Source organism: Phoxinus phoxinus (assembly GCF_949152265.1).
Source record: "Phoxinus phoxinus genome assembly, chromosome: 7".
In the NCBI taxonomy this organism is placed as follows: domain Eukaryota; kingdom Metazoa; phylum Chordata; class Actinopteri; order Cypriniformes; family Leuciscidae; genus Phoxinus; species Phoxinus phoxinus.
In genome coordinates, this window is record NC_136882.1 from 35,094,527 (window position 1) to 35,117,990 (window position 23,464).

General features: G+C 39.1%; 1 protein-coding gene and 1 long non-coding RNA gene across 3 annotated transcripts in view; one reads left to right on the forward strand and one right to left on the reverse strand.

Moving 5' to 3' along the window:
• Positions 1–2,445: 2,445 nt before the first annotated feature.
• Positions 2,446–17,850, reverse strand: igfbp5b (insulin-like growth factor binding protein 5b). 2 transcript variants are annotated; one of them, XM_079617915.1, is made up of 4 exons: positions 16,738–17,850; positions 9,040–9,248; positions 8,827–8,946; positions 2,446–6,824 (listed from the first exon to the last, which is right to left on the reverse strand). In XM_079617915.1, exons 1-4 carry the CDS (start codon positions 17,063–17,065, stop codon positions 6,690–6,692), a joined length of 792 nt encoding a protein of 263 aa, XP_079474041.1. In that variant the 5' UTR covers positions 17,066–17,850; the 3' UTR covers positions 2,446–6,689. The 2 variants fall into 2 exon arrangements, with proteins under 2 accessions (XP_079474041.1, XP_079474042.1); XM_079617916.1 differs by having other exon boundaries at positions 9,040–9,164; positions 16,738–17,431.
• Positions 17,851–20,848: 2,998 nt separating this feature from the next.
• Positions 20,849–23,464, forward strand: part of LOC307001861 — a 51,046-nt gene continuing 48,430 nt past the window's right edge. The window contains exon 1 of the long non-coding RNA XR_013798335.1: positions 20,849–20,906. This is a non-coding gene — a long non-coding RNA (uncharacterized lncRNA). The remainder of the gene's footprint in view (positions 20,907–23,464) is intronic.

Below are 23,464 nucleotides of genomic sequence, written 5' to 3' on the forward strand. Positions count from 1 at the left end.
CTGATTTTTTTAATATATAATTATATAGATTGTTCATTTTTCTAAATGCTCTGCTATAAAATATTTTTTTTCAGCTTGAAATTCATGTAAGTAAAATTATTTTTTAAGAGCTTTATTCAGTAAAAGCAAGCAAATGGAAGAGGTTTGGAAATTCATTGGCCAGATTATCCTTGTGATGACTGTGAGTATTATCAAGGTCATTGTCTCTCTATGTTTATTTATTTTTATCTCTTATTTCCATTTTATCTGTATAAACTTAGAGCCTTGTGTACTTTGGCAGTGCACATGATTTCAGGCCTATTTGGTCTACGGAGAGAGATTGTAAGGTAAGAGATCCACCTTAAGGTTCCCCTGGTGTACAGTAGTTTATCTGCGTTTATCACATCTGTGCTGGCATTCCTTCCTTAAAACAGAAAGCAGAATGTGAATCTCAAAAATATTACAGGAACGAACAGCAGCGGCGCGCCTCATGCAGGGACCGGCCGAGGATGAAAAGCTAAACTCTAATCATTGTGTTCTCAGGCGAAAGAGCGGTGTGGAGAGCCACATGTTGTGATAAGATGCAGCCATCTATAGTTGTTCAACTAATTGCGCGATAAAAGGGACGTGAGTGCTTTGAAGTCTAAAACGCAGTTGTCAGTTTCTTTGAAGGCTATAGTAATTGTCATGTTCACTGCCCCACAAATCAAATCGCCGACACGTGTTCCTCTCCGGGTCTGCTTCGTTTCCCCATCCTTGATCTGTCTCTTACAAATGAATGCTGCCCGGCTGCGGACCAAGTCCTGATCCATCACATCTGGAGTCCGTAAACCTGAGTTATCCCAGGAAGAACTTCACCTGTATGTCTGCATTAGCCATTACCTTGAGGCGACTTAACTCTCATTAGACCCCAAACACTATCCAGCACTTATTTCACACCATACATTTAAATAAAATCCACTTATTTTGTCATTTTGCCAGCCATTTGCATAGAGGTTTGGCTCTGAACTCACAAGAAAACATGTTAGAAATGCCCGCTTAATCCATTCATCAACAATGTTTTGCAATATAGACTCTTATCAGTGGCACTTTTGCCTCTTTGGCTTGATGCTCGAGTCCAAGCAGTCATGAAATGTTGTGCTAACTTGCCCTGGAGCTTTGTGATAAAACATGGCTCCACAATACAGTAATATCCGTACTGTTGGTTTCCCCACTTATTTGAATGGAGAAGTTGGGACTCCTTTCTGTCGGTCAGAGATCCCCCCTTGATGTTGGGGCTCTTGGTAAATGACTTCCTTGTTCCTGAGCAATCTCTTTGACTTCTGTGGAAAGCCAGGTGCCTTGCCTCTGGGCAGAGTTTAAATGCAGCAAGTCTTCACCCAAAATAAACCTGTATCCTGTAACGCTCTGGTCCTCTGGGCTCCTCTGTTAATCACCCAAATCCTGGTTCAACAATGAAGACAATTGAATTAGCAGATGAACAATGTCTGCATGTGTCACAGATTCCCGATGGATTGGTGTGACTCTGTGTGTGTATTATATATGTATAGAGTATATGGGTGTAACAATATAGTGCCACAATGTATCGCAATACAAAAATGCATCAATATGTATCGTGGATATAGTGACAATATGTATTAATAAAACAATAAAAAAACAATTTCTGTGTGAGAAAAAAATTCAAGTGTACAGAGTTTTAGTGTCAGTAGGCTACTACATTAATTCAATATTATATATATAATTTTATATTAATGATTACAGTATGGCACTCACCATCAAAGTAAATTGGGCCATGGGTTTAAATAAAAAAATATTAAGAATGTGTTTATTAAACGCATTAATTAATCAGTGAAATCATGTATGTTTGATCTGCTAAAATCTCTAAATCATAATTTTTCAGATGTAAGTACATTTCTAGGTGAATGATAATCTGGTTCATTTATTCAAATGTACAGCATATGTGTAAACCCCTTTAATAATGTTTAAAAGTCCTGCATCTCATGAAGATAAAATAACCTGAAGTTATAGTGTAGCTAAATATTTTGGTTACTAAATAATTCCCATTCTTCCATTTACGCTGTAGTTTTGATTACTTTAATATTATTATAAAATGTGGAAAATGTATCGTGCTGAAGTTATTATATTCTCATGACATTGGTGATGGAAGATTGACAATAGGTGTGTTCGTCTTGAAGTGGCGCTGCGCAGACCGGTCAGTGTACAAAATATAGCACTTGGAACATAAACATATGCCAGCATGATGATATATAAGCAGCAGTGTATGTCCTTGGTAAGTGTAATGATCATATCAAGATTGCGCTATTGAAATATCACAGTGTTTTTTGTCTTTATATTTGCATGCAGTGTGTGTTAATGATGTGACATCTGGAAAACTCCTGTGGTTACTGCCGTGGCTAGTGATACAGCTTTATTCAAATTGTTCTCATAAACGAGATCAAATTCCTGTCATGTACAAATAAATTTATTGCACAAGCTTAAATGAATACATAACTTTATTTAAATAAATGCTTTGTCATAACAAAAAAAAAGGACAAAGGTTAAAAGAGTACATAAATTACAAGTTGAATAAATATTACACAGTGATATTCACTTTCTTAATAATTTGAGTTTTTTTTTTTTTTTCATTTTATTGGTTTTTAATAAGAGTTCCAAATGCTGAACATTTTTAGAGTCCTCCAGCCACTAATGGGTCTTTTTCACATGCCAGTTTAAGCCACATTTAGGTGGTCAATCATCAAGTCTTTTCTCATCCCAAAAAAAAAAAAAAAAATCAATAAAGAAAAAAAACTGTTATGCATTCAGAGAAAGAAAACCTGTCGTTTCTACTGTAGTGTGAGTTATGAACACTGCTGTCTACCCAAGTAGGAGATTCGGAATCTGATGAAAGCAGATAAGCACAAAAGCAACACGCTGCGTCCTGGCAATCGATAGTCTTTTACCTCTAATTACAAATCAGAACGGATCAAAATCACATTAATGACATTTCTTTCCCATTCTCACAATGACACCCAGATGGATTCTACGACCTGGGGAAACATGGTAAAGCTTAATTTCAGCCACAGTGCATCGTCTTATAACATTCAGGGGTTTTCAGATAAACACTTTTTTTTTACTCGTGACCAAAGCCGTTGCGTGCCTGCTTATCAGATTCCGAGACTGTCTATCTAAAAATTCTACTATGATGTGTGAAGCACTGCAAAAATGTGTATTTTTGTCTGTTTTTTCAGTAAAAATATCTAAACGTTTTAAAAACAAGATCAATTGACTTGAGAAGCAACATTTTAGAATAAAATAATGCTTATTCTCATTGAATACGTCTTGAATTATCACCTTCATAACGGTCTTTCTTCCATGGAACACAAAAGAAGATATTTGCAGCTGCGTTACGAACAAGTGAATGGTGAACACGGCTGTCAAGCAAGATTTTCAAGGCAAGATTTTAAATTAACAAAAAATTTTTTGCACAAAGCTCTCATACAACTTTCTATGACTTGTATGGTGCTTCGTTTGTTCATTTTGAAGCTTGACAAACGATAGAAGTGAGCAGCTCGGACATTATGCTAAACTTCTCCTTTGGTGTTCCACAGACGAAAGTCAGTCAAACTGGTTTGAAACATCTGACACACATTTTCGTTTTTGGCCATACTAGTTTGTTTTTCTTTCCCTAAAAGTTGTTCGATTTATGAATGCAATTCAAGATATGATTTTGCTTCTCAAGTAAATTCAACTACTTTTAAAGTCGTTCAGATGATTTTCCCTGGAAAACAAGACACAAAAATACTGATTAAGAAAACGATTTTTGCAGTGTGTGTTGTGTGTTGTGAAGGGAGGCCCAGCACAAGATCACCGCGTAAGGCTCTCACCCGCTCTCCTTCTCCCCGGATATCACTGAGACGCAAAGTCTATTAAGAGTAGATGGAGAATAGACTGTGATTGGTAGAGTTGTATTACTAGTAAACCCACTGAATGATGACGTGGGTCTCAGGCTTGGGCTTGCGAAGCCCCTGTCAAAGGTACTCAGGCAGGGTATCTGTCCGAGGCCTGCTCCTGCTCCTATACCTGAACTGAGATTCACTTTGAGACGGCACTAAACGTGTGGCAAGGTAAGGAATTAAGTGCAAGCTGCTTTCTTTAAATGGGGGAGGGGGCTTCCGGCATGGATCAGGACCTGGATTACTTTGATTACTGATTTCGCCCTGTGGTAAAGACACCTATGAGGCGAATTGTGCAATAACAGCGGCGACTACGCCTCCACGACGTACTCGAGACACCTGCGAAAGTCTGGTTAACCCGCACGCCCTGAACTCACTCGTTCTCTCACTAACCACCACCTCCTATTTGAGAGCCAATTGTCATTCGCAATTCTTTTTTGACATGCAACGGTTACATTCTGCGAACCCGTGGTTATTTAAAATTACAGCCAGGCCCACACGGAATCTTTGTGCATGGAATTATATGCAACGTTCTCTGGCTAATTTGATTGTGCTTTCAGCTACCAATGAGAACGTAGTTCTCTCAACTCCATGTCTGAAATATGGAATATGCAGATGGGTGGATTCCGTCTGGGCCTGGTTATGATGAGTATTTATATGATTGAGATCTGGATAGATTAGTGACTATTTTTACAGCCCCCTCCCAGCAGTGAAACTATGATCATTCGGGCCCTGAAATAAGATCCGGACGGACCCATTGTGGCAGGGAATGGCTTCACTTACTCTTCAAGAGCTGACCGGTGAGTATCCCTGTTTGATGTATAGCTTGATTGAAAATACTCTTGTCAGCAATTACACACATTTGCAGTCTCTGTCAAATCAATCGTCAGCTTATTCGTAAGAGAAATAACAGTAAATGAGCTAGCGCTAGCTGGACTACGACCTCCCTATCTTAGCCTCGGTGCAGGGAGCGATTTCTGATAGCTGCTTGACATACAATGTAGTGTAACGGATTTCGTATATCTGATCTGATGCAATATTTGAACGCAATTGAGGTCCTTCGTCAATATGAAAAGGTTGTTTCGTTCCCCTTGGCTATTGTGTAACGTTCACGTCACCATTCAAATGTATTTGCATGTAGGAAGGCACTGAGACTCGCACACAGAAACTCACACTGAACGTCGCTGTAGTGAAACACACCTTCTGTTTCCACCGTGCCTTGTGGTTAGATGAAATACAGAAATACAAATTAAATGTGTCATCATGCTAACCAAAAGAGCTATTACCGATTTGTGAACAGTCAAAGTGGGCGGATCTTAAAAAGTGGTCCGACCTGCATTCAAATGAGCAAGTTGTCACTGTGACAGGTCAGATGGAAATATGCAAATTGATAATGCTAAAACTCCTTTGCTGAGCACCAGATCGTTGTGGTTGTTTGTTAAGGACAACAAAACAAAAAAGAAAACATTCAATAATCTAGAGTTAAAGGTAATATACCAAGGTTACACCTATTTTCAGTGAAACCACATGGTCGAGGAACATGGCTCATAAGTGGACTTTCATTACCTCCATGAAGTCAAAGGAAACAGCACATAACAAAAGTTATTCCGCAAAAAAAAATAAAAAATAGAATCAAACATTACAGACAGAAAGAAACTACCGCTCTTCGCGGTGAACGTCCGTCAAAGTTCAAACGCAAATGCTGGGAGCGTTTAAGGGTTACAGCATCTGTCTCGATTTTAACTCAGCCCAGATGCCACAATATCTGATACGAAACTATTCCAGAGTGGCCCTTTCTTTTCTAGGCGTGGACACCGATTGATTCTCTGTGTGGACTTTATTTCTCGTTCGGGATTGCTCGGCTCACCCGTGTAAAACTGCGTGGCAGCGTCTGTTTACATAGGCACGGTTGGCATGTTAGGTAAGCTACAATGTCTGGAGCCACTGAAACAGATTTGTCTAATGGGATCCTGGTTTTCACTACGTTCTGGGAGGGATATGCCACAAAGACAAAAAAAAAACATTCCTTTTTGAAAGCTATCGCCGTATTTCATTGCTCACGCGGGTGTGCACGCAAACGCACACTCGTACACACACAAGCATACACTGAACTTGGTGAAGTTACACATTTCCAAGCAGGTTCCCCAATGAATAAGTGCTCTGACATGACCAAAAAAAGCCAGATAGAGATGACTGTATCAGCAGATCTCTAACATGTGTTTTCCTTTTTTTCTCTTTTGGAAAACAAATGCGTTTTTTTTTTTTCAAATAGTAAGAGTTCCTGCTATCTCCTTTGATACCTTGACAACAAAAGATGTAAAAGACCAAGATAGCCCTGTTAATATTCAACATGCCATATATTCTTTTTTTTTTTTGTAGTTTTTTGTTTTATGTTAACTTTAAACAAAACAGTATGGTGCTCAAACTCCAGCTTCTATAAAAATATATAATTGTATGTATATATTTTTAAAAATTTTTGTTGTTGTTGTTGTTGTTGTTGTTGCCGGGACTCAGCTCTAGCAGGGGGCTCCTCTGATTGGCTGAGTCCAGTGAGATAGAGATGAGCGCTCAGTCAAAATGATTCCTGTGGATTATCTCACTTTAACATTTTCTTTTTAGTCTGATTGTTCATATTTGTAATAGCTGTTGTGTTTCTTTGTCGTTTTGCATCAAAATCTCAAAGTGACTGGCGGGTAGACTGGTGGGACAGGACAAGGAGGGTGGGCCCTAGGTCTGGTGATCCGGGTGGGATGATTCTCACTCGTTGTTGTTACTGTTCTCCAAATCCTTGCACTGGATGTTACCGCCACTGTAGTCAGTGCCGGGCAGCTGCACGCCATATTTGTCCACGCACCAGCAGATGCCTCGTTTCCGGCCGCGGGAGGGCTTGCACTGCAGGGTGGACAAGGGACAAAGGGTCATATAACTGCAAGCAGTCCAACTCAATGAGAATGCCTCAACTAGGACCGTTATGCATTCACTAAATATTTGTGGTGTGATGTAATTAGAAAAAGACAGTCAATTCAAGTGTACAACTCAAGTGTACATGACTGTGTTGATTATAATGGGAGTGATTTCGTTTTGAAACTACATATTTTTAAACGCAACTAGTTGACTAGACTTTAAAGAAAAAAAGCATTACAGCTACAGCTGTAAAGATGTATGAATATGAGGGTAGTAGAAATGGGTTTTTTTTATAATTTTTTTTATAAGTATTTAAAGGGATAGTTCACCTAAAATTTTTAATTCTGTCATCAATTACTCACTCTCATGTCGGTCTGAACCCGTAAGACTTTCGTTCATCTTCGGAACACAAATGAAGATCTTTCTGATGAAATCTGAGAGTTCTGTCCCTCCATTGACAGCTACGCAACTACCACTTAGACGCTTCAAAAAGTTCATAAAGAGATCGTAAAACTAATCCATATGAATTCAGTGGTTTAGTCCGAATTTTCTGAAAAGACTCGATCGCTTTATATGATGAACAGATTGAATTTAGGCTTTTAATCACATAAACATTGATCAGCGAGAATAAACAGAAGTCTCGCGAGAAGAAAACTAATTGGTTCTTGCTGAAGCTCAAACAAACGTCCTGCGTAACACGAGAATGAACGCCATTGGTTCTCGCAGGTCAAACAGCTTCCGTTTACCACAACTGATGTGTGAGTTGATGCATGTTTATATGCTAATATAAAAACCTAAATTCAATCTGTTTATCATAAAAAGCAATCGTGTGTCTTCAGACAATTTGGACTACACCTCTCATTTGTTTTCCGAAGATTTGGTTTGGAACGATGGGCGAGTAATTAATGACAGAATTTTCATTTGTGGGTGAACATTTAAGGGAATAAAGAAAAACAAAGAACAGTAAAAGAGCTAAAATTCAGTTTGAACTTTTTGCAAATATTATTTTAAATATGCATGCATTCACTCTTAATAATATGGCGAAAATGACTCCGCTTTTGTTTTCATAATATTCAAGTATGATTTACACAAATCACATAAATGATAGCTTATACCTCCGAATTAAAAGGGTGACATTTGACAAAAAGGTTGAGTAGTTTGCATCACTAATTGCATTCTACCTCACAATTTCTCCCCACTAAAACTGAAGCGTTTCACTTCAATTCATGTTTAATTCTGTAAACCGTAACGCCCACCTTCTTTGATTTGACTGGCCATCTCAATCATTTTAAAATTGGCGAAGACTGTAAAACCACTGAGGTAGACCAGCCTAAAAATGTAACTTTTAAATCTTAATATCACCCTCACAACATGCAGAAGCGGTGCATAATGTAACCCAGCAGAGCAGAAAATGTAAATAAACGAATGGACCTCACGATTAGACTACTTGATTAGACGACTGGTGTGATATGGTGTATTTTAGGTTGCAAAGCAACATTGCAAATCACTGCATTATTATAGAATTCAACTGATGGATGGCCATATGTATGTATATCTTACAAATCTGTTAAATAATCTGATCATTTGGTTTGGGTTCATGTAGCCCAAAAAAAAGAAAGAATCACATGGTGTACAAGAGACAATGATATATATATATATATATATATATATATATATATATATATATATATATATATATATATTTTTTTTTTTTTTTTTTTTTTTTTTTTTTTTTTCACTGACTGTATGTAAATGACATCAATACACCAGTTGGTGGTGACAGTGACTATCTGTCATTTAAATTATTGACTGATTCCATTTGTTCAAAACATATATTCAGGAAAGGTTGCTGAGAGACGCATTAGTTCTGCAGTGAGTTTGTTTCCAACTATTTCCGTCGACGGCATTACAATCGACTGATTTAAAATGATAAAAAATCATATTAAATTGAAATATCCATGTTATACAATAAAATAAAGAACAGGCTTACCTGCTTGCGCTTGAAGAAGCCCTTCCTGTCACAGTTAGGCAGGTAGAGGGAAAGAGCCATGACGCGTGAGGTGTCTTTCATACTTTGAATGATTCCATCCAGCTTCCTTCTGCAGGGACCCTGCGTCAGACCAACACATTGTGAGTTACATCATCACCTCAGTGTTTACGGCTAGCTATCATTTTACTGCAGCTGCTGCGTCACACAACTTACAAATTCAGGCTCATGCTTGTCGATGGGAAGTGGGGAGTAATCCATCGTCCCCAGTGTGCGAAGCTTCTCCTGTTGTTTCTTCTTGTCCTTGCGCACGGCAGCATGCTTCTTGCTGTTGATAACATCTGGAATTTTAAGGGGAATTTTAGGACTCTGGTCTTCAGTCGTGTCTGGCTTCACTGTATCATCATGCTCTATTGATTCACGATCTAAGACAAAGAGAATCAAACAATAAGCGTTAACTAGGCTTTTACTGGAAGAAAATGTGAGTGCAAGTGCAAAACTCACAGCCATGATGGTAAAGTGGTTGCCAGGGCGTTGCTATTGTTTTTAGTATATTATTCTCTGTTATATTCTTGTCTCTGAAATGTTCAGGTCCTTTGATGTAAATCTAAGGGATTTTTTCACTCGCTTTTTCATCCACCCAGCTAAAAATGGATTAGCAAACTTTAATACGTCGGACAATTTTGTATCATTCAAATTATAGTACTAATCTTGTTTGATTGGCCATCTCAGTCATTTTGACAGTGATGAGCGCAATAAGACCACTGAGACATGCCAGCATACCATTTGTACTTTTAAAACTTTGGTTACATTTTATTTTAAGGTGATGTAGTTACATTACTCAAATAAGAACAGATTAATATTAATTAACTACATGTACTTACTATTGAGTTAGGGTTAGGGTTTGGTTTAGGGTTAGGTACTTGTTGTAATTATGCATCATTTACTGTTATTACTATAACATACAATGTTATTACAGTATAATAAGAGTCGGTGGTTAGTCAACTGGTCGACTTTTGTGATATGTTGTATTTTAGGGAGTTTGCAAAGCAACACTGCTACAAATTTGATTTATAAAAACAAGACAAATGTCAGAAAAATCTCCCCCTCAAAAGGCTTTTTTCTTAGACATCCTGGTTGCTAATGAGTGTCTAGAGTGTAAACATTAAAGCAACTGTTTTTCCACCAAATGTTTCCTATGCATTTGTTTACAGAGGGAGGGGGCAGGATCAACAGCTGATGACCCCCCCCCCCCCACCCCTCACCACCCAACCTATCACACCCTATACAACTTGAAACAAAATCCTCAAAATTCTAATGTTATTCGATGGGATTTTTCTAAAATGCACTTAGGTGTACTGCCTTAACAATGAATGTGCTTCTGTTTTAACAGCTGAATAATTCCTTTGATTACATTGAGCGCATGTGCACGTGCATGAGTGAGAACAGAAACGGCTTTTCAAAGGACCCTTAACAGCTCAGAGAAGTACTTGAAGAACTTTGAAGTCACAATAACCATAACACCATGACAACCACAACCTTCTTCTACAAGAATCTAAGGCTGTGTATGTAGTAACTGTCAACATGTGTCCAGGGAAAATGTGGAGATATTGCAGAACAAGTAATGCAAGCACATATAGTTTGATAGTAAAACTCCACAGGATACATGCCTCTACTTATAAATTGTCTTTCCACTGAAGTCAAATACTTTGGATGCAGAGCGAAGCCAAACATAGTACATCCAGAGGAGATTAACAGATCATTAACACTAAGCATACAATATCAGGAGATAAAATTACATTGACATTTAGTCATCCAAACCAGTAAAAACATATAATACATTAATATTGATCATATTTACAATACCAAATGCTATTTTTAATAGTAGTTATTATAGGAAGTATTTTTGTTTATGGTTGTGGTTTAATTATATAATTTAGTGAATATTATATTGTTTCCTTTCAGACTAAACCTGATGCCATGCGATGCGAATTTTTGTAGCAATTCTAAATTCGGATAAATGCCTTTTTGCACGTTCTATATTGACACACCAAGCTGTTTTGTTAAAATTGCTAATTGTTTTATGCATTTGTAGAGTATTTCATTTGTAAATACTTGAGGAAAAGGATCGTGTTAGGCACAACACGAAGCGATTATTAAAACATATAGATTGATATTATAGTATTTTGTTGATATCGCATCTTGTCGTGGCTTCATTCGAGAATCAATCCGAATGGAAATGGACATACGGATTCAGGGCAGAACATCAAGGCTGTTGGGGGTGCCGTGCCAAGTATTTTTTTTGCGCATACAGCCAAGAGGGCATTATCAGACAGCTGAGGCAGCCAGCAGAAATGACTGAGATAACTGCCCTCGCAGTCCCTCTGAGCTCCAGTGCTTCACATTGCTGCGGACTGGGGCAGGGTGTTCTGGAGCGGGCCGGTGGTGAAAGAGTCTGTCTGACCTGGAGACGCACGGGGCGGGTGCCTGGTCATTACAGGAATTGGTTTCCTGGCTTCTGAAGTTACAATCAGAGCATGGTGCTGTCTCTTTGAAATCAATCCTGCAACCCATGACTTGGCAGACTGAAATTTCTGTACAGATTTCCCCGCAGGTTTGGGCTCCTGAAGCCACCGAATTTGAGATCACCTCATGGAAATGTCATAGGGAAGTTTGCCTAGAGGGAGATTTACATGGCTTAGAAATGTAGACTTAAAAGGGAGGGTGCAGGATGACTGGGTTGGCAAAAACAATTCCTTACGGTTGTTTTCGTGATTTTACTCCTTGCGCACGGTCCAAAGGCATCCCGTTTATGAAATCAGCAATGACTAGAGTTTGTAAACCACTAAATTCGTCTTTTCAGTTGCAGGCTTTTCGGAGTGAGGACCAAAATCACTTTTTCCATGCTCGTGGTCCCCAGCTTGTAAAGGTTTAGCGGGTCTGTGTTTAACATCTGACACACAGCCAAGATCCTGGAGCCAGGCCAAACCAGACGTATCACGTGTAGCCTGTCTATTCAAATGAGCTTTGGAAAGAATGCTCAAGAGGTATTGGTGTCTCTCCTCTTGGTCTTGCAAAACTTTTCATTAAGATAAAGGGACCGAGCCTGGCCAAAAGAGATGCATCTGATAGGGCCCTGTTTAATAATTTACATGTGCGCTGGGCAATTATACTTCATGAATATCCACAGTTTCTTACAGCTTGGGGGCTAATGGTGAAAGCAGATCCCTGTTTGAGTTGCGTTGTCACCTAGTCTGATTTCTTTTTCAGAATGTGCAGCCAAACAATCCGAGAAATGCAAATACAAGGTGCTTCTGAAATCCTTAGGGGCCTCAAACCATGTCCTTTAGTCTCTTATTAGCATGCACGGTTAGAATTAGGTCTTGCTATTGTTAAATATTCAGACTAGCTCTCCTTTGAAAGTCGTTCTTGAAGCAGGCCATTCTGCTGAGCTTGTCTTTGTCTTGCATTCATTGTCACAGACCAACCATGGCATCTCTGGCAAGACTCCACTGCTAAATATTTAAAGCCTGGACCGTGTCCACAACATGCTTGGGCCGCTGTAGCAGAGAAGCATGTTAGATTACCAGAACGAATACCAAGAAATGCAACTGTGCACTAATGCGAGTTGAAGTCGGGGTAGTTGCAAAGTGCAAAGTAACATTAAAAGCTACACTTTGGGATAAAAGTTTCCATGTTGCAATATGCTATCAGTTACAACCAAGAAAGTCATCATATAACTTACTATTCAAACAAGTCCCCTGTAATTCAGGACAATGCAAAGTGATGACACCTGTCGATGCCTTTAAGGCTGAAAGGACATGTGCGCACCTCTTCATCGCCTGACCGTGTCTCATGTCATCAACACTGCGAAACATGAACTCAAGAGGTGCTCTTCAGGACATCAGTGGATCACTCGAAGTCGCTGATTTCAATTAGCTCAGACAATGGCAAGAGAGCGATACTGTCTATAAGCTCAAGGCATCTTTCCGTCAAGAGTATCTAGGTACAATCTTTCCTCTTCTAAACTATCTTTTATTTATCAACTTGTTTATTCTTAAGATTCTATATAATCATTTAAAGGGGATACGCAATTGTTCATGTGCGGCTTAAAGTGGAAACACACCTACGGATTTTCAACAGGTAAAATGGGCCTTAAAAAAAGATTTTTTACTGACACTGAAAAGCCAAAAATAATGAAATGTCAATGAGAAGGATTCATTGTAAACTGTAGGAAGCACGGCTGGGTGTTATGATGGTAGAGCTGTGTCAGCCAGAGATTTTGCTGTACCATTTAAACTGTGGAAGATATATTTGCATGACTATCAGTGGACAGGACTGCTTTACATTGTTTACACATGAGAGCGACAAAGAAACATGCAGCAATGTGAACATTTAATAAGTAATAGTACACATTTTGAGTGTTATATGATGTTAGACTTCTATAGTTCACAGCAGTTAGAGTGTTAGCGTGATATAAATTAACATAATATCAAACTTGGGTAATTTCACCCACTTATAGTACAGTAGCAAGTAGACCTATGCACACAACAAGTGTGTTACTCATAGAATGAGCTTTATTAAATCATTTTCAAATAAATCGGCTTTTTTGAGCAAGCAAAATGTTGGGTCCAAGCTCCAAATCACCTTTCCCATGATCCTCAACAGCCAAATGTAACAACTGTAACAGAGCTACTGCAAAGTAACGATTGTCTTGTGCTGTATCTTATCTATCCTCCCAAGAATCCTGCAGGGCACAAAATTTGAGGCAGCACTTTGGAACCACATCTGAACCTGTGCTGCAGGCAAGAAATTAGGCACCTTTTGTTCTCCTTCCCTAAAGAAACGTGACACTGCGGCTCCCCCTCCACCCCCCCGAAGCACATGACAGGAGGTTTCAACAGGTCGGCGTCTTCTGCTAAACCACATGGTTGCAGCCCTGCTGTCTGCTTACATTCTGTATGTTTAATTTTCTAAATGTGAGCTGTAAACCCACAGATTAAATAGATTGTTTTTGTGCGTTCACTGTTTAGGTCAGCCTAACATGTGTTCTTATTTAAGCAGGGCCCAGCGTGAGGATGTCGCAGCCTGGGAATCACGTTTCTGACAGAGACGAGACTACTGTGCAAGCTGATTTTCTTCACAGCTGTTACTCACTAGCTTTCCAGGTGCCAATGACAAATACACGCTGGGCAGATTGCTGTTAAACTTTACTGGAAGAAGTCATTCAAGCATGCTAAATAGGTTCCCTGCTTGCATACCTCTGCAAAGGATGACAGGGCACTTGATATATGAGCGCTTTAGACTTATGGTAAAAAAAAAAATGGTTAAAAGTAACCAACGTGCAGCAGATTATACAAAGTTTCAAAAGCTAGGCATCACTTTCAAAAAGTGCCAGAGATCTATTCAGATCCTTTTCAATGAAGCAAGCCATATATCTGTCAATGTCATTCTGATGTTGCAAGCAAGTATACGTTTCTGTGAGTTTGGCCCGTGGCATAATATAAAAATTTGATGACAGACAAGCAATAGAAGAACAACTGCGTTCCATTCCCTTGTAATCGTTGTTTAGTTATGGCTACGTCTCTGGTGGGTAAATAAAACGCATAAATCAGAGATACAGAAGTAACCGAATACAACAGCCAACTTCTTTTGGCCCGATTCTTTACGTTTGTTTATTTGCACGCTCTTAGATTCAGACCGTGGTGTGCAATCGTTGCTAACACAGACTTAACGGGCAAGTAGCCTGTAGTCATATCTGTTGGCAACTGCATCCAAGAGCCACATGGCATGTCCAAACAGAAAGCCTCCCATGTGATCATTGACACATTTGCAGAATTCGCCAATCCATCAATGGCGACGCCATAACCTTTTGTACTTGGCTCAAAACATTCAATCTTTAAATCGTGAGGCTGTGAAGGTATGAGACTATTCACATGTTATGTTCCTTGAGTAAGAATTTACATCCGTTTTAAACTTGTATTTCAATTTCATGTTTGCATAACTGTGAAACTGAGGGGGAATAAAAATGGATCAGGAAGACACGAGCCAGAAAGCTCTGAATCCTAATGCGGGCAAGGACGCTTGACCCCCCCCTCTCTCTCTCTCTCTCTCTCTCTCTCTCTCTCTGTCTGTCCTGCCCAGCTAGTAAAACCAGGCTGAAACCGAATACCACGGGAGGCTAGAAGCGTTCCTCTAAATTCATCCCCATGCTTGACGAACAGCTCTTGATAGATCGGCTCCACAGACATTTTGCTGAATCACAAGGGCTCGACTGTGTGCCCACTGCAATCACAGAAGGGGTAAACCAGCAACCGCACTCATCAGAGGACTTCAGATAGAGACAAACTGGTTTCTGATGTGCACCTGTGTGTGAGGGGGTTGTATTTGTGTACAAACACCCACGGCTGAATTAAACCTCATCTGTTTTACGAAATATGCGCTGTCTTGTAGAATAAAGCAAATTGTCTCCATTTCATGCATTGCTGTTGTCTAAAATATATAGTTTTGAAACCACATGGTCCATTTTTGTTTCTGTTGCTCAACTGGTAGAGTTTTGCACTAACAACGCCAAGGTTGGGGGTTCGATTCTGCGGAAAAGCATGACTTGAATGCACTGAATAATAATACATAAATATAAATTAATATGCATGCTGTGCACGGTTATTCTTCATAAACATGCGATTTTTGCAGATAGGAGGGCTTGTAGACACACTACAGCCCTCCTTCCCATGGATTTAATCTTTGAACGGTAATCCATCCCTCGACACCACCCACAGACTTTAGACCTAAATTCAGAGCAACCTAGAATCTCAATCAAGAATATCATGAGACGTGGGTACACCGTACAATGATGAGAGGTGTGATCATAACAATGGAGGAGTCACTAATGTCAATAGAGCACCACTGCCAAATCAAACACTAACTATGCACAAGGCAGCAAGACTGTATGGAGTTATGCATCTGTCTTGAGGCTCTTTACACAGTTCTGGGCAGCATACTAAATTATGCAGTTCTGGTGAGTCTGATCCTGCTTTGCTTCTGTGCCAATGAAATGCAGCATCAGAGCAGGCTTGAACTTTGTCATGATAATATACAGTATACATTTGTTTATCTTTTATAGTTTAATGTTTTTATTCACAAACAGATTTTCATACATTTCACCGCAAATTACTTCTGTGCACATACATTATATACATAAGTAGCTTCAGTACAATTTATTTTTTTTACAATATTTCGTACAAAAAAAGTATTGTGGCAGTAATGCCATTATATGAGACTCGGACCATGGCATTTATTTGGAACTCCAAGTAAGTCCAAAACAATACCATGATGCTACCATGGTAGATGCCAAAAAAACATAGTAGTACCATTAGTACATGACCAAAATACCATGGTAGACCAATGGTACCACGGCAAAAAACATGGTACTTTTAGTTGTAAGCTAGTGTTTGTTGATATTGGCTTTGAATAAAATAATCTGCACTTATACTTATAATGTGCAGCACTCAAATTTGGAAGTACCAGATTATAATACAATGGTAACGGAATAGCATTTACATTATACGTACAATAATACCACGGTACATTTCCATAAAACGCGGTACATTCCACGGTACTATTTTTGTAAATGCCTTTGCAGCGTAAAGATTGCATTGAAAATCGTTTGTTAATGATTGGCTTTGGATGAAACGCAAACAGGTTTGACTAATCCTAACACTATACTGCGCTGGAATATGATGGAAAACAGCAGTGAGCAGCACAGACCGGCCACAACACAGAAAAGCTCATGCAGAAACATGCGCACGCAATAAAACTGGATCAGCGCAAGCCACAAAGTTCCCACCAGATACACGATCTCAACGCAACAATGCCTCCGTGCAACAAAGGCGCACTGCTTTCCAGTTAACTTACCAATAGGTGGGTGCGGTGGTTTGTATCCCTTCTCGTTCGTACACACTCCCTTGCCGTGCAGCAGGGCGTGAAGCGGCTTCTCCTCACCGTTGCGCGGCAGGCAGCGCAGCCCGTGCGTGCATGTACCGGTGTACACCCCGCATGCCTGCCCCTCCGCCAGAGCGCAAGTCAAGCAGCAGCCGCAGCCGGGCTCCTTCACCAGCTGACAGCCCTCCGGGACCCGAGGACACATGGAGAGCGCTTTCTGATCGCACGGCTCGCACGGCACATAAGAGCCTCCGCTGATGGTCAACGCCGTCAGAAATGTACCCAGCACAAGAAGAGCCATACTTAGTGTCAAAGTGAATGAGGTCCGATGGCGACAAAAAAAAAAAAAAAAAAAAAAAAAAAAAACAAGACCTAGAACTAGATATGAGAACGCATGAACGTTTGGCTCAGATTCGACTCAAAGGAAAAGTCCGCATGCAAAGTGAAAGCACTGGTTGTGGTGTTTTAAAATTAAATTAAAAACAGTCTCTTAAAAGGATGATAAAGAACAATCCGGTGGATTTTCATATAAATACATATAAAATAAATGAATCACATAGGTATTCTCCAATAGTCCAGTTTGTGCGCAATTGGTTGCGCACTGAAATTCTGGACTTTCCGATTCCAAAACACTTTCCCCTCTGGAAGTTTTCTGAGCAGACTGATCAACTTCACAGCAGTGCTTGCCTTTTTAAAAACAGCCAAACCCAAACCCCTAACTATGAATAAGCCAAACAGCGGTGAAGGGAGGCGCACTTGCCAGATCGTGGCGCAGCGCCAGCGCCTTTTTCCCCCCTCGGCAATAGGATCAGTCTTTTACGCAGTGATGCCAAGAGCGCAGAGCAAAACACAAATCCATGCAAAATCGAAGATATGCTCCTCTGAGATCGTCCGTGCACTTTGTGGCTGGTATAGTGTCAGATTCGTGCGCGAAGCTCAGCGGCTTTCCAACAGATTCAAGACAAATCGCGACAAAAGGCAACATGAATGTGACATGATAAAGACGCTTCCTCACATAAACATGCGTTACGGAGAATACACACAAAAGAGCGCGATTAGAAGCGCTCTAGGCACCACCCGTATATTAGTGAGCGCAGAGAACATGTACGAGTAGGGGAGAACGGGGAGTGTTTTGTTTCAACGTCTGTAACTCTGTATTGTTTTGCTGTATGTGTCTCAAACTGTTTAATATTATTCCCATGTTTGGCTTCTACAAATTCAAGTCGTTTTGAAATCTATTGCGTATCCTCAAACTGTTCAAATTAGTACAAAGTGTGCTGCTTATACAACCTACCAGTATAGAAAATTAATCAAATTGACTTATATAAATAAGGACTATGCCATTTTTTTAAATTTCAACCGCACTCTCATTTGAAGCATTTTAATTCAAAACAGTGAACATATAGGACATATTTTCATTCTTAACATATAAAACATAAAAGGCTATCAAGTGTCAATCACACAGGAATTCTTAGTAGTTTTGAAGGTGTCACAACTCTCCAAAAGTAGAGATTTTTTTTTTTATTATTTGTCAAATTTGACGAGAATCTGCTGATTCAGAGAATATGTCATGTAATCTTCATCAACGTGATCACAAATCAAATTAAAAGCCAGATGTGAAAGTATACCTAACTCATCTCATTAGAGTGGCAATCATCAATAGTGATTTCATCCATGTAACTTGTTTCTAAATGGTTAAACTATCGGGGTTACAGTTCACTAACACAGTCTCCCCTAGAAACTTATAAGCAACATTCACATGTGCAGGAATAGCTACTGACAGCAACCATGAAGACAAATCACTGCAGTGCACAATTAAAACCAGCTGAGGTGTGTGGTAAATACTGTGGTAAATGCTTCGAGTCTCTTTTCTCTCATGCAGAGAGGCTTTCGTTGAGTTGCCAAGTCTCGTTTGAGCTTTAATTACAGTGGTCTTGGTGGTAGTTGAAGAATAGGCAATCTACACCCACCTGTTCCAAACTCTGAACTACTGAAACCACACTTTGAAAAAGATGAGATTTAACAGACACGATTGTTCAATCATGCCGTTTGCTCGGTGTCCAAGTGGCTCTCTGCTGTTTACATGTCCCTGGTTTGCCTTATAGAGAGCTCCAAAATGGCATTTGCACATGTCCCATATGTAAAGTTCATCACTGCGGCAAAATTAGTTGCTCTGTTTTGCTTAACAATTGCTTTGTCAGATGTGTGATACCAAGTTTAAAGGACTGCACATGATATTTTGCTTCTTTTGATTGTTCTGTGTTTTTCATACACGCACGCTGTCTCTTGTTTTGCCCAGCTGTACAAGGCTGAGTGTCGGTGTGGGCCTTGCTGTTAGATTTACTTCACCTCTGAGATTTTGACCACTAGAAGGAGCTGTTAGCAATGGTAAGAGGAATGAACGCTGGCCCTGCAGACACTGATGTTTCTTTACCAGAGATTTACACAGTGCTGCTGTACACATCTCACACTCAGGAGTCGAAGAGACAAACATCAGCCGTCAAGAATGCACATGCGGTTTTGATACGAGAAGTTTAGTGCCCTGTTGTCTCTGTATGCATGTTTAGAAAACATTATCTGTATAGGCCTATATGTTGTTTTGATAATCATATTTCAAGTAAGTCTGAATTGTTTGACTGATGTCATCTTTACACTAATGGGTCCACAGTGCCCGTCTTCCTGGCATTGGTTGCTCATGGTGTCCGCAAAGATGTGTTGCTGTTCATTGAATTACCGGTATGCCTGTTTTCATTTTAGTTCCTGTATGATCTACCATTCTGGACCTGAACCGGGACTGTTTTCCAGTCGTATAAGATATCAGATTGCCCCCGGTTCACTCACAGTGTATTTATCCCTGCCTGGATATAAAACAAACTTAATGGATGCAGAGTGCACAAGTTACTGGAAACAAGCTGGAACTGTTATACGCTCGCTAATGAGGAGATAAACTGTTGCAAATTACTGGTGTGAACACTACTAACCGCCACAGCATCACGTGGATGTGGTTTATTGATGATATTGAGTCATTTATGTCAGGCAGCTTTTTTTCTCTCATGCTTATCATGTTTTAATATATTGGATAAAATATTATCGAAAAAATTAACCGGTAAAACTTTATTTTGATGGTCCCTTTTGAACATTCTGTTAACTATCAGTAACTGTGCAAATACATGTCAACTAACCCTCATTAGAGTATTAGTAGACTGTCTGCTTAATATCTGCAAACTCTTTATTGTGATGCTCCTCCAACAGACACTCTACTTACTATTGGTAACTTTGCAACTACATGCCAACTTATTCTAACCCTAACCCTACCAGTCTACTAATGCTCTACTAACACTGATAGTTAGTAGACATGAAGGGGCAATGTTACTTATAGACAACAGAATGTGTTAAAGGGACCGTCCAAATAAAGTGAAACCAATTAATCATATTTGTATTTGAAAAGATATTAAAAATATTATTTTATACATTTGAAAACCATGTTTTATTTTATAAAAAATATTGTGCATATCATGTTTTAATATAAAGGATAAAAGATTGTCTCAAAAATAAGTCATATTTAAAAGAAATATATATTACAAATATTTTTTTATAAACTAAAACAATTTTTTTATTTTTTAAAAATTGTGCATATCTTGTTTTAATATACTGGATAAAATATTATAAAAACACAAGTACTTTTTATTTAATTTTTTTTTTTTTTACAATATATTAAAACATTATTTTACAAATTGTATTTTTATATTGTATAAAGATAATATTTATACGTTATTAAATGTAATACAATAAAAAATATTGTTGTTTTTCCTTTATCACAATGGCACATTGAATGATATCACTGTATTTCACATACATTATTTCATTTTATTTTGGTCTGAGCAGATGAACTTTTAACATGAAACATTTATTTAGAAAAAATCATCAAGAATAATTTTCTTTCTAAAATCAATGCTTAAAATAATATGTTCTCAGAAATTTTGTCATAATTGGTCGTCTATTTTTACATTTTCCCCGTCCTCAATATTACTTTCCATCCTGTTTGTCTTTTATCCTTTTAAATAACAACAGTCACTTCCCTCATGACGTCATCATACAGGAAGTGACTTCATTTTGGAGGGAAAGCAACAGCACAAGCCTCTGTGAGTATGAGCTGTGGTTTGCACTCTAAAACATTTAATCTTCTTTGATATGGTAATATTAATATTAAAAATATAAAAATGCACTTAAAGTTAAGCGAACTCTCAATCCCTCAAAAAGAAATTGCTAACCGTAACGCTTTATTTTTAAGTGTTTGCTACTTGACGTGTAGGCCTATATTTAGTTGAGCAAACTGATGGTTATTAACATTAAGTTTTTGTGGACTTGTGTGAAGTATGTTTCTGCCTTATGTGTTTATCTCAAAACATCTAGTAGTACAGGTCCAGGTGAAATATAAAATGTATGTTTTTTTTGTTTTTGTTTTTGCTTTAATGACATGACTTACATGTATCTTTTGCTGGTTGTTCGTGTCATAGTTACAATGTTCTGTCAGTGATAGCAAAAGCATGCATTGTCATCTTTTCTCAATCTTAATCACGTTTTAATTGTGTTGTCTGGGTGTTTGAATATTTACAATGCTTGAAAATGTTTCTTCAGCTTGGAAATGTAGTCGCCCACATGGTGAAAAATCGATGGAAAAATGTTGTCAGTGGAAGAAAGGTGTCTATGTACAAATATTATGAGTAGGATGTGGTCTGTGAACATCAGTGTAGGAATTTTCTCGCACTCCATCATCTCTGCGTCACAATGAAAAACGCCTTAATTGGTAAATGAATGTCTCTCGTCGTGTAATGCCTCCATCTGTCTTTTATTCAGTCAGCCTTGTGGGCGTCGCACTGTTTACACAAACTAATGATTTCAAGCGTTAACATGTATGTTAATATGTAGCTGTGAGACTGTACAATGCTGTTTTGTGTGTGGTGAGCTGCTCACGGTCTTATTTTAGAATGCTTTTTATATACTATTTGTATAGTATTTATTAATATTTTGAAAAAGCTTTTATTTTTTTATACTTGTTTTGTTTTTAGTTTAGGTTTAAGTAATTTTGTGCTTTTGTCTTTTTTTTTTAATTAAACGTCTACTTGGCAACAATTAAAACATTTCATGTACATTGATATTTTCTACGAAAACGTATTTTTAAAGGGTTTGTTCACCCAGAAATGAAAATGCTGTCATTATACTCACCCTCATGTCGTTCCAAACACGTTAGACTTCCGTTCATCTTCGGAACACAAATTAAGATGATCTTTTTAATGAAATCTGAGTGCTTTCTGTCCCTCCATTGACAGTCTATGACGCAACTACCACTTTTAAGCCCCAGAAAAGTGGTAAAGACATCATAAAAGGTTTAACCTCAATTTTATGAAGCGACACAAGAACGTTGTTTGTTAAAGCTGCCGTCGGCAAGTCTGGCAGATTGAGTGGACTTAGACAAAATTTTGAATGTTTACAACTCTCATGCCCCTCTCCCACTACCAACGAGCACCCGCCCATCGTCAGTGCGTGTGTACCTGATTTTCTGTGAACGCGTCCGTCTCTTCAGCATCGATCAACACCATCGACTCGGAGGTAGGCTGCCCTGGCTAATCTATCCATAGATAGCAATAACCGAGGAATTGGAAGCTTGTTATTAGATTTTCTCTCTGCCATCACGCTTCGTACAATCTTCAGGCGAACTTCAGGCGTGTCGTGTGCATGTGATATTGTCCGCGTCTGCGCGAGGGAGTATGGAGCTAAATGAGTCTCAATAAAGATAAATGCACACACTACATTCACATATGCACTCACAGGATTCATACATGCACACACATGATTCATAAATACACACACAGGATACACAAATGTGCACAAAATTCACAAATGCACACACAAAATTTAAAAAGCACAGAAGATTCACAAATGCATACAAAATTCACAAATTCACACAAAATTCATAAATACACACACAATTCAGAAATACAAACAAAATGTACAAATGCACTCAAGATTCAGAAATGCACAGGGCAAGATTCAGACGTGTATTTCTGATGCACACACAAATATATATTGATTTACAAACTGCTTGCGGTCTGTGAACTTCACTGCATTTGTGTGTGAATTTTGAGACTCCCTTGACTTGGCTCGACACACAAATGCCTTTTTTTAAACAGGGAATGATCGGCAACCAATCAGATATCTCCCTTGGTTTAGCCAATCACAAGAACGCACCCCGCGTGGGGGATTGTTTACTCATAAGCCAATCACATGAATGCGTTCACACAGCGCGATATGCATGTGGCGCGGGCGCGGTGGAGTTCTGTCTGTCAGTTGGTTGAGACATAGACATCATATAGATAGACGCCCTATCGACCGCTACTGTATGGGAAGCCAAACAAACCAAAAGTGGGACGAGACAGCGGGGGTTTACAGAGCTCGCGCCGCGCTGACATGTCATCTGCGCGGTTCAATGGTCCGAGCCGCGCGGCCGACTCGTCAGCGTAGCGCGGACGTGTTTCCTAGCGACAACCAATGGGCAGCGCGGCGCGAACAATCCTCACCAGCGCTGCACTGATCAAACAGCGCAGCGCAAACCATACATGCAAATAAATGTACAATAAAGAAACCCCAGCTTCCTTACAAAAAATTGGTTCTCTGCTGAAGTTTAGGAGTTTTTCCCTAC

Coding starts and splice junctions, on each gene's coding strand:
- igfbp5b (XM_079617915.1), bottom strand. CDS start 17,065: ATGGCTCTTCTTGTGCTGGGTACATTTCTGACGGCGTTGACCATCAGC. Junction 8,947..9,039: donor ACAAGCATGAGCCTGAATTT/GTAAGTTGTGTG, acceptor GGTCTGACGCAG/GGTCCCTGCAGAAGGAAGCT. Junction 6,825..8,826: donor GCTTCTTCAAGCGCAAGCAG/GTAAGCCTGTTC, acceptor TCCACCCTGCAG/TGCAAGCCCTCCCGCGGCCG.